Here is a 15,231-nt window from a genome sequence, read left to right as displayed (position 1 = left end):
TTACATAATACAGTTAGATGTCAATATGGAAGCCATGGAGGTAGCTCACGAAATTGAAGCAAGGTTTCTTGCCAGTTTACAGGAGTACTGAGGACACATCCTCACTTTCCAAACGTGTACTTCTGTGCCCATTCTTTCATCCTTCATGTGATACAAGAAATAATCAGGGTTTTTTTCATGCTGCCTGCCTATGGCTACTTGATTAGGCTTTTTCCAGCCTGTACTTGGAGTCTCAAACTTTATGGGAATTGTCAGAAAGAAACAACACACATGAAGTGTTGGAAATACTCCATTGAAGTCTTTCTACTCTGTTATGGGGATATAGTTGACAATGGAGAGTGCTTGAAAATCAGGAAAATTAATTGAGTTGGAGGATTGTAAGACATCTCTAGTAGCTAAGACCTTTGTCAGTAAAATGGGTAACTATTCTAATTATTCTTTCTTTACAGTTTAGGTTTTAGACTTAGTTTTTTCAGCTATACACCTGAAATATCAAGCTAAAAACCAATAATCGTTCACAAATTTCAGCTCCATCTTTTTTATTTTCTTTTAGAATGACCAAGTCCTCCAGGGTTTTTCAGTGGACAAAGGAGAATTTACCTGTCCCCTGTGTAGGCAGTTTGCCAACAGTGTTCTTCCTTGTTATCCTGGAAACAACATGGAACGAAGCGTTTGGCAAAGTCACAGTAACAAGTGTATGCAAGATCTTGTGCAAGAGGTGGAAGAACTTCAAGAACAGCTGGGAACTTTCCCAGTAAGCATCAGTGTAAGGCAGAAAGATCCTTGTTAATTTGCCTCTACCTTTCAGTTTTTACGTTACATTGCATTTGTGATATCTTAGAATCCTGGCAACCTCAGAAAGTTCCTTTTCTTCTGATATTGAAGGCAACATACTATTGTTTTCTTGTCAAGAAACTTAGAGCATTTACTGAATTACCTACTGAAAATAAAAAGTTGAAAAGCTGTGACAAAATGTCATTAATATAATTTTTATTGAGTACATTTTCAGTTTTCTCCATAGTAATTTATACATAACAAAATCTTGTAATATAAAATATATTTATAATTTTCATGCAATGAAAAAACAGCAATAGTCTTGTAACAGGAAGCTATTTAAACAATGTCTCTTAAGAACTTTGTAAGGTATTGGACTATTCATTTTACAGAAAGATCCATTTGCAGATGCTCATGTGTTACAAAGCTTCATGAGGTCCTCTGAATGGCAGAATAAATTATATTAAATTTTGTTACCTTCAAGTCTTGATGGAGATGCTTTGTGGTTCTGCATACCTGTACAGTGCAAATATACTTTAAAATAGCACAAGTACTGAGATTCTTAAACTTAGGAGATGGACAAACCAGTTATGTTTTCATATTCAGAACAAATCAGAATGACTTTCCAAAATATCCTGACACTTCTGTGAGACAGAATACTGACTTTTCATGCATATTTTTTCACAACCTGCAAATGTGTTTTACAGATATTAAAGTGCTACGCTTTACAATCAGCTACTGCATTTCTTCAGGTAAAATTAACTAATCTTCTTTTCTGTCTTTGTTCATAGTCTGAAACCAACCTCAGTAAAGAAATGGAATCTGTAATGAAAGATATAAAAAGTACCACACAGAAGAAGTATACAGATTATAGTAAGACTCCTGGATCACCTGACAATGATTTCCTGTTTATGTATTCTGTAGCCAGGTGGGTATGTTTTTCTTTTTATATTTTTTTCTTTTGTATTTCTCACTAATGGTATTGTCACTAGATAGCTTTCTTCTTTTAAAAAAAGCATTTAAAAATATTTCATCCTCTCAAAAAAGGACTTTTTGCATACTCAGTATATCAAGGTTACATTTTCTGATTTTCATATACAGGCATGGTGCAAGATGAAAACATGTGTCTTTCAGTTCATTTTTACTATGTGTAGCAGTGGCACAAAACTCAGAGAACATTGTCATATGCTTCTTTAGTCTTCTTAATTCAAGGTTTTGCTTTCCATAAATCAAAATTTTATGCCACATTTTTTTTTTTGGCTTTCCTTTCCCAAATTGTCAAATCTACTTTATCTGTCTTCTACAGAGTGAGATTTTTTCTGTATCACAGCCATATTGCTAGTTTTTTAAATCACAAGGTGTTTTTTATCTCTCTGCCGCACATTAGTTTTATTTACTTAGAAGAAGATCACAGAAGGAGCTTTTTTATTACATCAGTAACCAGGAATTTCTCTTCATTCAGTCTTTAGACTTCTAAAAAACTGTCAAAACCAGCAACATTTTTTTGGTGATGTTTAATTGTAGTTTTAGAGCTGTCAGTGTCACATATGCTCTCCAAGAAAATCAGCCCCTCCTTCTATACCATTCATGTTAAGGTAGTCTGAATGGTTAATCCCTTCAGAGTTGCTGGGATACCAGGTTTTCCCATAAGAACTTGATATACTCACTAAGCAAATAATTTTCTAAAGTCTGACTTACTGAGGCCTGCAGGGAATGTGCTGACTGCAGAGAAACTGCAAGCATAGAAGTGATGCCATTGAGTAGCAATTTTATTCTGCAGTTTTATAAACTCTCATGGCTGAGTGTCTTTAGTATAAAAGCAGTGGAAATATTCAAGGCTTGGCTCAGCAGGACTTGGAGGTTCCACTCAGCAGGACTCTCTAAGGTTTCACTTTTCACGGAAGGTTAGACCATCTAATCTCTAGAATTCTCCTCCCACTCAGATTATTGTATTACTCTCTTAAGAGAAATACTATCTGTATTCTTTCAGAGTATTTTAACTGATACAGAAGAGCTATGAAATGGTATATATAGCAAGCTAAAGGATTATTCTATATTTCTAAATGATATATGCTACACGAGGATAGGCAATGTTGGGATTTTTAGCAATTATGTGTTTGATCAATACAATTAAATACCCTTCCAAAAATACAAAGGACTCAAAATTAATATTCCACGTATCAAAGTATGATTGCTTACAGCCATAAGTTGACATGGCATTTAAGATAAAAAATGGTGTTAAAATACATTTCTGGGTGCAATGTTATGCAACTTCTAAAATGCTAGCTAAACATATTTTAAATGTATCTGTGTATTACTTTTATATTTACACTCAGAGCTCAACATTTGTTTTCACTCAAAGAGTTAAAAATACCTCAAACCAGAAGAGCATTTCATTGCTGCTTGCACTGCTGGAGAGAGAAATTGTGGTTGATCACTAAGATTATGATCTGTCACTTGTACTCCTTGTGACCTCTTCCTGTTAGGGTTAGACTTGTCTCACCAATTTTCCATTTATTCATGTCTGAGGAATTTCAGGTGTTGGATCCAGCCTTCTGTAATGTTACTATAACTCATAAGATCACTTATGAGGGAACCTGGCAGATCAGCTTCAAGGTGGTTAACTTGTCTTGCTTTTCAGTGCAGCAATCCAGATTTACATGCTTCTACTGCTTGTTAATTGCATAAGAGCTACAGGGTTAAAAAATATTAAACTTTTAAATAGACATTTTAATATAGCTTTACAGTTTGTATTTATGGATATAAATTTGTACATCATCTTCCAAACTGGAATAGTTTGCTTTGTAGGATTTTATTATGTGTTTAATTTCAAGAAATCAAACAACTGACTATCCATTGTTAAAATTACATACTCAATTAGTTTTACTTTCTGTAAATTACTCCTGTCGTTTGACCTGTTTCTCTCTTATTTCCATGCAGAGTTTTTCTTGAGGTAATGATACCCTTGTGTTGCTGTACCAGCCAGTAACCTTTTGAGCACTTCTAGTTCCAGGTGTTCTGAAGCATTTAATTGTTTTTGGTCAGACCATCTACAGCTGTTTCACATTTTTTCCTGGTATTTAACCTTTGCTTAGAGGAGCATTTGAATTCAATGATATTTTTATTAACTCCGTATATTTCCGTGTGAATTAAATGCTCTTAATCTTCTTATAAGTCATGTTCCATTTTCAAGCAGAAAATGACATCATCTCCTGTCCTAAAAGATGCTGGTTTACAGCTGAATGCCAGCTTTGCAGTGGATTACTGCATGCTGGAATGAGAATGTGAAACAATAGGTAGCCAGTTGCTGCAGGTTATTCTTACTCCTTCAGGAAAAAAGGAACTTACTTTTCTTCATTTTTGCTTACCTGGGTATATGTCACCAGCAGCAGAAAAAAAAAATTACAAAAGAACTCTACCACCTTATGGAAGGGCTAGCTGCTGTCTGTTTTCCTAGCAAAAGAGGCATTCTGGGTTTTGGCATCCTGATTTGCATGCACAGCTGGAACAGCAGCTCCTTGGCTACCTCCTGCTTTTCCAAGAGTCATATCTTGTTTAATTTGTACCCTTTTCATGCATTTCTCCTTGTCTTTGCTGACATTTATGAGATGAGTGTAGGTGTCATTCCCAAATCACGTGTGCCTAGCTGTAATTGTAATAGTTCCACATTCAAAGCATTGAAGACTGTCATTTGAGGTGATATCTTTGAGAGGACTGCTTATGTATTGCACAGCAGTAGTTTCATGCTTTTGTTTGCCATGCAAACAAACCTTTTGGTTTTTCTATCAGCTATGTACAGACTAGTGTAAGAGCCATGTGTTCTTTCCTTCTGAGTCTGTGTCTCAGTATCTGGGGTTTTTCCTTGTATATGTTGTGTTTCAAAATTGAAGTGAGAAAAATGGTAGTGCTGGGTGTGCTTCTTCTGTCCCAATAGGAAGAGCAAGTCCATCCAAATATATTCCCTTCCTGGAAAGGTCACTGCATTTTTACTTCTCTCTACTCTGCCCTGGTATGATTTCTCAGAAATATGAAATCACCCTTCCCACCCCCAATACATTCCTTTAATATAAGCCCCCAAGAAGGGATGTAGTAGGTCTGGTTTTAATCAGGAGTCAGGACAGCTGAGCAAAATCCATTTTCGCAGGCTTTTTTCTGTGACTGAGGAGGATAAAGGCAGTGTCCTACAAAATGTTTTGCTCTACTGAATGACACTGAGATTTCTAGATAGGAAAAGAAGACACTCATATAGATTTTCTTTCTCATTCTCTTTCCTTTATGTTGAGGATTCTGAGACAGCAAAAGATTCTTTCAGAGACCGCTCTGTGTTCCACGTTTCTATCAGATGCCCCCAGTTTTTCTTCATTACTTTTCTTCAGAAAAGGGCAGAGGGTACACAAATCCTCAAGGCAGAAGGGAGCTCAAATTAGGGAGAAGATTTGCTGGTCTCCTTCAAAAATGATTGAGGTCTGTACCTATGTAGGATATTTTCTGAAGGATAAGTGTTCATTTTCACAGAAGATGCTTTCTCTACTCTGCATTTTTATGCCAAGTTACAGATATGTTTTCAAAGAGACATATTGAAGGAAAAGGTTAATACTTACATTTCCAAGAAAGCTGAGCTATAAGGTGCTGCCTTTGAGGAGCTGGGGACAATGAAGAAGTGTGGGAGGTGAGAGTTGGTATCATATATGTGAACAGAGTATGTGATTACCAAAATAACTTTCCTTACTTTCCTTACAGTAAAAAGTACTATACGACACCTCATATGTACCAGCAAGAGGTGTTTTTCAGAATTGTCCCTGAGGTTTTCTTTTTTGTGAAATGGCACATATGCCTTCGTGAAAGGGAAATTTATTTAGAAAATTATTCTTAAACATTCAGGTAGTCTTTTTGATTTAAATCTTAATTATCTTCGTTTTAATGGAAGACTGTCATTGATTTTGTTCTACATATTAGTTATCAGAATGTTCATAGAAATAACACATACTGATTTCCTTCATATTCCCATGATGAACTAGCACATGCTGATCTACAGTTGCTATTCTGGCCACTAATATGAAATCCCTGTCCCTGCTTCCTTGCTGGTAGATTTTCAGAAGTTCAGTGAGCACTGCAAATCGCCTGAAGAGTGGAAAATTCCCCTGTCACACAGATGCCCTTATCAGCAGCAACCAGATGGAGCTCTGAGCAGGCACATTATCAATGTTAAATTGCCTTTTCTGAGTAGAGAGGATTAAAGCATTCCTTCAGAAATGGATGGCATAAGCTGCAAACTTAGGGATAGGAATATTGAGAAATGTTGCTATTTTAAAAACATAGGAAAATATCTTAACAAACACTGCATATCAAAATGTATTATTCTTTCAAGCTGATGAAGCTGAAATTCTTGAAAATAATTTGTTTTGAATAAAAATCATCCTCTAGTTTCTTCTTAAATAGGGGGGAGGGGTGTTCTTAGGTTGGATGTTATGTGCCTAAAATTCTAGAATAGATGTTAATTTGGATTCAGTCACATTATATCGAACCTAAAATAGTTTCATTTTTCATTAAAGGACAAATTCTGTTTAGAATGAGATTTGCAGTTTGGATTGAATTAGCAAAACAACACTTCAGAATAATAGAATTATATTCCTTTGTTCTAATTTTTAAAATGTATGTTGACTTACTAAAACAGGCTCTCAGAGAATATAACATAAATTGTTTGCTCCAAATCTTGAGAGTAAAAGATAATGCAGCAGTGAAACATCCAATTCCAAAATTAAACAAAATCACCAAATTTGGCTTAAACAATTGGTGCCTAAGTATGAGATTACAGCAATACTGAGAAATCAGTGTGGCATGCAGAGATTCAGTGACACAACTATTGGTTCATGCTAATGAGCTGCCATGAATAGCATTTCATTCAGAATTAACCTCCAAGGCTTTTATTAACTAACTTATCTATAAAGGGCAGTGCTTCAATTATAATTTAGACTGCATTCATATTTAGTTGATGCCATATCTATTGTACTTTCTGATTGTCTGAAGTGAAACAAAAGCTCTGCCAGTGGAGAGAACACTTTTTAGATGCATATGATTGACTGAAAGTTAGCCAATCTGTATATCGTCTTTCCAGATTTGAACATAAATTCCCTTATTATGCTGTGTGTGCATATAGAAGAAAGCCACAGGATTAACAATTTTTAATTCTTCTATCACAACTCATTGTAGTACTGTGTTAATATAGTACTGAAAATCATATATGACAATATCTCAATAAAGTTTGTTTTGTTCTGAGCTGTATTTTGGCAGTATTTCACAGTAAAGATTAGTTCACAGTATTATTTAGTGTATGCTGGGAGTTTGTCATGATTCATTTGTGTCTGTAGAAGCTTGAATAATGTTCCATTCGATACTGTCATGTTTTTCTTACAGAACAAACTTGGAACTTGAGCTGGTCCATCGAGGAGGAAATTTGTGTTCAGGAGGTGCAAGCACAGCTGGGAAAAGATCATGTTTAAGTAAGTTCCATGTTATTAAATGCAGTATAAATTATTAGAATATTGAATAAATATGTCTGGTTCTTTCTGATATTTTCTAAATTACATCAACTTTTTCCTTTTAAAACCATTTTTTTTCCTGCCATAAAGAGTCTTTGGTTTTTGTTTCTGTTAGAGAAATCTGAAAACTAATTTGCACAAATTCTTCATTAGAGCTGTTCATGTCTTGTGAGTACAATTATTTAGAAACCAGTTGTCATACTATGCATGTAATATTTTTTAATATGTTTGCATTTTTGTGAGTAACTAGAAGTAAATACTACTGGTATTTTAAGGGTGAAATAGGAAAGCTTTGTTTCACCCTGGTTGTTGCTAGCAATAGGAAAGAAGTTTGTTTTCTGAATGCTAATATAGGTCATGTCTTAGTGTCATACTTAGAAATATGCAGCTACCACATCCCATGACTTTAATTTGCCTAGTTGTTCCACGAAGTTTTGCAAATTTTCTTTCATAGAAATTTTCAAATTTTGTTGTTCTAAAACCTTTAGTAATTGTAAAATAAAGCAGCTTCTTGCTGCCACAAGTGGTTTTTTTTCTTAAAATATTTTAATCTTTTACTGGAATATAAACAGTTACAAGTGGACATTTTCTTTGGTCATGAAAAACTGGAAAGCCTGCCAGAATACTGCTACTACTACTAATGCTTATTTAAGACAAGCTTATGGAGCAGTAGCAGCAGATTTCGTAGGAAAAAAGAAAGCTTAGGCCCATTTCAGTCTTCTGGTACACAATTTCTGGGGGATGCTTTCCTCATCCTTTGAGGTGACAAGCCACCCAAGAAATCTCACCAGGTGCTGTGCTGTTCACATTCCACCTAGGACAAAAGTCTTCTGTTACTGCCCAGCTAATTTCATTTGTATGTTGTTAATTTAAAAAGTAGTTTTAACCTGTACTGCACATTGTCTTTCCCCACCATCATTACCCCCCTTTCTCAGGCAGCCAAAGTACCTGAAAAGTGCATGGGTTAAAAGAACATATCTAGATCACTGTCTGCAAATTTAGTCAGCCAGGATTCTGCAGATAATTTATACTTAGATTACAATGTATTTTTAATTGTATGTTCTCCAATAAGATACAAACTTTCTCCCTGAATTTTAGCTTCTTACTAATGTATTACCCATTTCACAGGAATGTATTTGGAAGAACATGGATGAGCAGGTTAGGGTGGAGATTTCAGCTTAAAATAGAAAACTTTTTAAGTGAAAAAAATTGTGATGATGTTACACATAATGAGAGTGTATCTTTGTTTTGACATGGCTTTACTGGAAATAAAATTTCTTGACATTTTAGAGTTTAGAAGAATGTATGCAGTTTAGAAGAATGTATGCAGGGAAGTGGCCAGTAATTTGCAAGGTCATATTTTTATCTCACTGAGATTTTCAAAATCAGAACATCTCAGTTTTTAGGTGTGATTTGTATTTTAATATACAAGTGAAATGAAAGACATTCATTACATCTTAAAACACTGTGAAATGTTTGACATCACATCAAATTTTTGTTACAGGTACCTATTTAAAAGCTAGCTAGCTAGATAAATAGCTCTAAAAGGGAATGGATTTTCTGATGGTGTCTCACCAACTAATGTCACTATGTGCTGGAACATTATGACTTTGCAGAGTGCTTGAACCACTGGATTGGTGGGCAGCTTCCTTTGTGTACATCTCTGTAGCTTCACTGTTGCTATTTGCACTACATCAGTTGATACAAAGAGAGAAGCAACCTCAAATTTGGGGTTTTCTTTTTCTTTGTCATTATTTGAGAAAAAAATAAGGGAAAAAATGCTACTAAGCTAAGGCCTGGTAGCTGATACTAGGTGATTTGTATAATACATTATTTCATTTTTTTCTTAGTCTTACCACACCATCCCTTCAACATCCTCTTGCATAAAGAAGGACTCTTACATTCTTAGGACCTGACTTTGCAAGAAAGCATACCTTTTGCTGACAGTCTGTGAAAAGAATTGTCAGGAATTTTAATACATATTTCTCAAGCCTTGAAATACATGGAAAATACTTTAATCACTGGATAAATTTCTTTTTGGAGAATTACAAAGTTGGAAATTATAAGGGAAGGATGTATTTCAACTGGAGAATTTTGTTATGTTGAATGGAGACTTCAGCTAGGCATGACAATTTTAAGCCTTGTTTAAATTCATATGTCATATTTACCTATGTTTCCAGCTTTTTTGGTATTTTGCCACTGACTCTGTATGTCTCAGAAAATGAACAGGTTTTCCTTTCATCAAAATAGATTACTGAAACAAACTAAATGTACTAAACTTACCAAAACTTAGAGATTCTTCTCACACGAGAAGTAAAGAAATTGTCCTTTTCAAGAGAAGCTTTAAGATCACATCAACTGTTGCTTTTAAAAACATGTGCTAATTTACAAAATATGAAATTTTCATAAATACATCTTTCACAGTGGATTTCCAACCAAAAAACTTTGCATTAATTGTCTGTAGGAAAAGTAAAATAGCCTGGTAAGAAAAGCTTTGTTTTCATACAATCGCAGAGGCTTAGGTTGGAAGGGATGTTAAAGCTTATCCCCTTTGTATTCAGAATTGTGTACATATTTAGTGAGAAGAAATATTTTTCCCCGTGATGTGATTTGACTGTTTTAATATACTTGCACACAGGGGTTTAATCTGAAATTGCTAGAATATTGATTAAAAAGCATATTGATGATTTTTTAAAACCTGATAACATATCTTGATTTTATTTTCTTTTTCTACTTAGAATACTTTGCACTTTGTTTACAATAATATTTTTCTGCTCCTTTCTTAAACTGTTCTGTAATTTTAAGTGTGTTGTATTAGTGCTTTTTCCTTTAGCACTTGCTAAAAGGATTATAGTCATATTGATAAAGGGGTGTGGACAGCATCTTACCACAATGCACTTGCTTTTTTCCACAGCTTGGGGTAGAATGGTAAATTTCTTGTTTACATCAAAGTCAGTCATATTGGTGTTTTTAATATTTATCTTGCACTCCAGAAACATTCAAGGCCTTCCAGGTAAAGGCACCACGTATATGAATGTGTTGTTGTGTTAAGCAGCACAGAGAGGTGAATGTCATCTATTCATTGTTAAAATGTCCACGTGTTGTTTATGTTCTGCATTGCTACTCCGAAAAATTGTTATGTAGCAATCTAGTCATATTTAATCTTGCATTAAAATAGACTTGTTTTTTAATGTAAGGTAATGGGATTCTCCTAGAACAGACCTGTACAGTATTTCCATTTAATATTATTCTATTTATGTTTGGACATTAGGCTAAATATGACTAGTGGGAGCAGAGTTAGCTTTACATAGCAGGGTTTGTTTTCATTAAACCATTATATAATTGCATGTTTCCTTCATTGCCTCTTCCATGTCCTTGCATTTAAGTTACGAAAAATTACAGTTCTGTAGATTCATATTCTGAAGTGAATTTTATCATCCTTCCATAGTAATTTATTTTTCTAAGAACAATTCTGGTTTTGAAGTTTCGTTTTAAATGTACCTTCAGTTTCTTCATTGTCTTCTGCAGTGAGGAAAGAATGTTTTTTAAAATCCATACCCCATCTAGAACTTGAGTACTGTTTTGGTCAAGTCTTCCTTGCACAGTATTGAAACAGCTTTTGTTTCTAAACATCATTCATGTCAGGTTCAGCAGAAGTAATCTAAAACATAACCTGGTTTGACTTTTTCTGTGTGTGAGATACTGAGGGGTTTCTTTTGTGATTAAGCATACTACTCTGTAGTAGTCTTGTGACAACTGTGAAATTTGGTGATTAGATATTGTGGAAAATGGAATATGTTGTCCTTGTCCCAGGTGAGCTGTTACAGCAGCAAACATCAGGGAAGATGGGGGGAACAAATAGGTCAAGAGCTGTTTAAGTAGATTGCACCGTGAGGGCAGCTACTCTTGGGAAGAAAAATTAAGAATGATTAATGTAACTCTCAGTATCAATGACCAAGTGTGTGTAAGAAGAATGGTGAGGAAAATTTGCCTGCAAAATTGCCATTTAAAGGCTTAACGTTTTGTATGTGTGTGGAACTAAAAAATGCAAATAGTATCCTATTACTTTTTACTTAAAAATCAAGTCCTATTTGAAGGACTACATTACAGTTTTAGAGTCTATGGCCTTGCAAATTCTCATGGGTTTAGGGAAAATTCTGATATATAACAACTGTACAAGTCTTATTTCTCTGTTTTATAAAGTGTAATAGACCTGTTTGTCTTCATTGTTCCGTATTTATCAAACAGGGTCAAAACAAGCATTAAGGCTGAATTATTGTGATTCTTCTCTATGGTTTTTATATAAGGCCTTGAGCAACCTGGTCTGATGGAATATGGCAGGGATCTGGGGGGGTTGGAACTACATGATCTTTAAGGTCCATTCCAATCCTAAGCATTCTCTGATTCTGTGACCTCTCTTTAACTTGTGTAGATGTTTTACTTTGCTATTCATACTCTGGTAATCTTACACTAGTTGGTGAACAATTCCACAAAATTTAAAAGTTACATATAAGTGAATTTATAATCTTCCTTTTTAAACTTTGAAGTAGTACTTTTCTTTCTGTCTGTCTAGTCTTTGTTTGTTTGTTTTGTTTTTTGGTTTTGGGGTTTTTGTTCCTTTTTTCCCCTTTGTGAGAAGGATAGGATTAGGGTTTTGGGTAAAGATTAAATATTTTATCCTCTTGTCCTCTGGCTTCAGTTTCTCTGTAAATGAGCTCCTTATCCTTATGCTTCCCACAAATAGCAGTCTGGCATTGCACCATCAACTGCATTAATTGGAAAGGATGTTATTTACAACTGGACACCAAAAAATTATTTAAGAGTTGTTTAAATTCTTCTTAAGTAGGACATCTAGCACCTTTGTAACTTCTGGAATGGCTCTAAACATTGAGCTTCATGGGAGTTGTTTTGGTTGCTTGGTTGGTTTGTTTTGGTTTTCTTTTTCTCATTCATTTGAAGCCTTTATCTTGATTGTGGTGTTAGTATCAGTTTTATCAGTGCTTTTAGTGTTTTTGTGAACATAGAAACTCATTGTTTCTCTTCATGATTCTTCCGTATCAAATTTTTCAACCATGCTGAAAGTAATGGCTGTCTCCATTTTATCAATGTGGAAAATGGCACTTGGAGCCACTTAGTATTTCCTGTTGGGAGAAAAATCTCATTCTTTTATCATTTGCAAGTTTGAGTTGCAGCTGTCTCTTTCCTATAATCGTTGATGTGGATATGGTTGCAAAGAGTCCTATGTAACTCTCTGCAGCCACTGAAAATAAAGAGAATAAAAGAAGTTTTCAGGAATGCCTTGCTACATTTGGTTTCTGTGGTTGGTTGGGCTTTTTGGTGTTGCAGGATTTGGGTTTTAGGATTTGTTGGTTTGGTTTGGAGTTTTTTTCAGTTAGGAGATGTCAGTCTGCCGATCCTTGGTGTTCGTTCACGCTAACTTGGAAAAAGCAGCATCTGATCACCAGATGGTCTTTAAGTATTTTCTAAAACACTTGGTATGCACTAATATCTAGTGTGGGAGAAGCAAGGATAGGTACTGTTAGAATTCTGTTGCTAAAGTTGATTTCATACACTGGTGAGTTTGGTGTAGAGGGTAATTAGCTGCTTCATCAGCAATTAAGGCTTAGTGAAGATGTGAGATTTTGTAAAGGTTATCCAGTCTTAATGCCTTAATAGGCTTTTCCTGGCCTTCATGGTTTTTTACTGATTCAAGTCTGCTGTATCAGGGATGAATGGGAAGATGTTATCAGCAGGTCTTTGCTAAGTGGACTGTGTAAATCTCTACCAGGAGAAAAATATTTCTCAATCTCCTTATTGACAAGTCCCATCTGGCTGTTGGTGGCTTTAGTTATAATCTACATTCTTCTTGATAGTCCCAGGAAACTTTGGGAGAAGAAGGAGGAAGCATCCCTGGTCTGGTAAGACCTTCAGAGTTGAGACAAGGATGCTTTCAATTCCACCTGCAGTGAACTGCTGTATCACTTTGTGATGTTTTCACATTGTAAATATGAATATTAGTTTAGGGGATGTAAAAAGGGAAATGTGGATCAAGTCAGAAAATTTCATGACAGTAGTATATGTCTTGAAATAAAGAGAGGAGATATAAACATATTATCTAGACTGTTGCAAGCAAGACAAAGGCAGCTAATTCCTTAGTTTGTTTTCATTATGGCAGCTTATTGTTCTACATTGTGGAATTGGAATTAATAACAGAAAACATCATCTGATTTGAACTCTGGTAATTTGAGAGTTTACTTTACCAGTCAAGAGACCAGAAAAAAATATGTAGGAAAAAAGGGAGCAAAAAATAAATAGAAATTTGGGATCACTTTGGCAAAGATTAAACCAAGATTACAAGACCAAAACTTAAATCTGAATGCAACTTCCTGAATCACTCATTTTTGTCAGTTGAGCACAGCATTTTTAGAATTTCTACCATTCATCTACCAAATTGCTGCCTTTTTATATCTTGAATTTAGTCTTCTTTTGTGTTGTGCATATCACAGTAAACCTGAAAAAGGCTGTGAAACTGCCTTTGTAGACTCCAGCTTTTTGTACTGTAACGTAGCAGAATATTTTTAAGAGCTTTGTCAACATTTGTAGAATGAATGTGCTTTATTATTAAAAATAGTAAAGAATTCAGCTACAGGTGCTGGTGCAGTGTGGAAATATAGACAAAATACCCATTATCTTTGGGGTTTGTGAGAGGAGCAATATTACAGTGCTTCCTCTTATAGCTTCAGTCTCAGTGCAAAGACAGTGGTCTTATCCATTGAGCTGCTCTTCTGAAACTACAGAATTCAATTGAGTTTATTGCTCCTCTCTCACAATAGATTAACTCCAAAAACTAAATCTACCAAGAACAGCAGTGACAATAACAAAATAACAATAGTTATTGTCATTATTTTTAGAAATGGATTAAGGAATGCTAATAGGACTGAAAGCTAGTTCTAACTGCTAATCCAGATGATTCTGTGAAGCATTGTTTAAGCTTTACATGTATTCTGTGAAAACAAAGATGTAAACTGAGAGAGTTTGCCAGCATTGCATCAATGTAGGCAATACTCGAGTCTATGATCATGTTTTAAAACAGTAGTAATCTTGCCCACTCAAATGTCTAAATTTTTGAGCTCTCCCAAGCCCCTGATAACTTGCAGCAATGAGTTATATTGTGCATCCAAATTGTGTGACTGTTACATTTATTCAAATTATCTGTATGCAGCCTGCCTCAGATATTACCAGGTTATTAGGAGTATCGTGTTCAAATTTTTCAAAATTTTGTTGCTGCTGTGCTTTCCGAAATTAATATTCTTCCTACAAAAATTGGTTTAAGAATGATCTTTTGGTGACTCAGAGCTGCAGCCAGGTCCTGCCTTTCCCCCTTACAAGGCTGGGCTCTCCTGGAGAGAATCCTGGAAGATGGACTGTGAGGGCCAGAGGGCTTTGGGATACCTGGTGAGGTTATGGCCTTCTTCCCACTCTTCGCAAGCCTGGCCACGATTGATGTTTATGGGCCATTGTCATGGTAATGTTTTCCTGCTACTTGTTAAAAAACTGTCCTTACATGTATTTTAAAGGTTTCAAGTAGGGTATAAGAAAATGGGAGGACATTCTGTATTTTTATGCTTATGGTTTGGAATTATGGACAAATACACAGGAAAAGCCCTCGGGTATTCCTTTGGCTCAAGGCAGGTTTCTGCCAGTCCCTCCGGCATAAGGACGTGCTGCAGCACCAAGCACTTGGCGCACATTTAAATTGCCAGTTCTTTGTTTCCCAGTGCTCGGGTGTTTTCCTTGGCTTTCTCCAGTAGCTCGTAGTCACAGTTAGTGTAAGTAAAGCAGTTGGAGTGCCTGTGGTGCAGAGCAGAAATGGAGCTCGGTGCGTGCCTCGGCCGGGCTGTTGCGGGGCCGGCCGGAG

At 35.5% G+C, this 15,231-nt stretch overlaps 1 protein-coding gene across 6 annotated transcripts in view; it reads left to right on the top strand.

Moving 5' to 3' along the window:
• Positions 1–15,231, top strand: part of UBR3 (ubiquitin protein ligase E3 component n-recognin 3) — a 104,374-nt gene that overhangs the window by 63,323 nt on the left and 25,820 nt on the right. For 4 of the 6 annotated variants that reach the window (XM_039703283.1, XM_039703117.1, XM_039703443.1 and 1 more), the window contains 3 exons: positions 554–766; positions 1,566–1,702; positions 7,189–7,274. In XM_039703283.1, coding sequence (XP_039559217.1) covers positions 554–766; positions 1,566–1,702; positions 7,189–7,274 — 436 coding nt within the window. The remainder of the gene's footprint in view (positions 1–553; positions 767–1,565; positions 1,703–7,188; positions 7,275–15,231) is intronic. The other 2 variants (XM_039703355.1, XM_039703198.1) reach the window with 1 other exon arrangement.

This window comes from Passer montanus, unplaced genomic scaffold (assembly GCF_014805655.1).
Source record: "Passer montanus isolate IOZ18808 unplaced genomic scaffold, ASM1480565v1 scaffold1, whole genome shotgun sequence".
In the NCBI taxonomy this organism is placed as follows: domain Eukaryota; kingdom Metazoa; phylum Chordata; class Aves; order Passeriformes; family Passeridae; genus Passer; species Passer montanus.
This window is presented reverse-complemented; position numbering and strand designations above follow the sequence as displayed.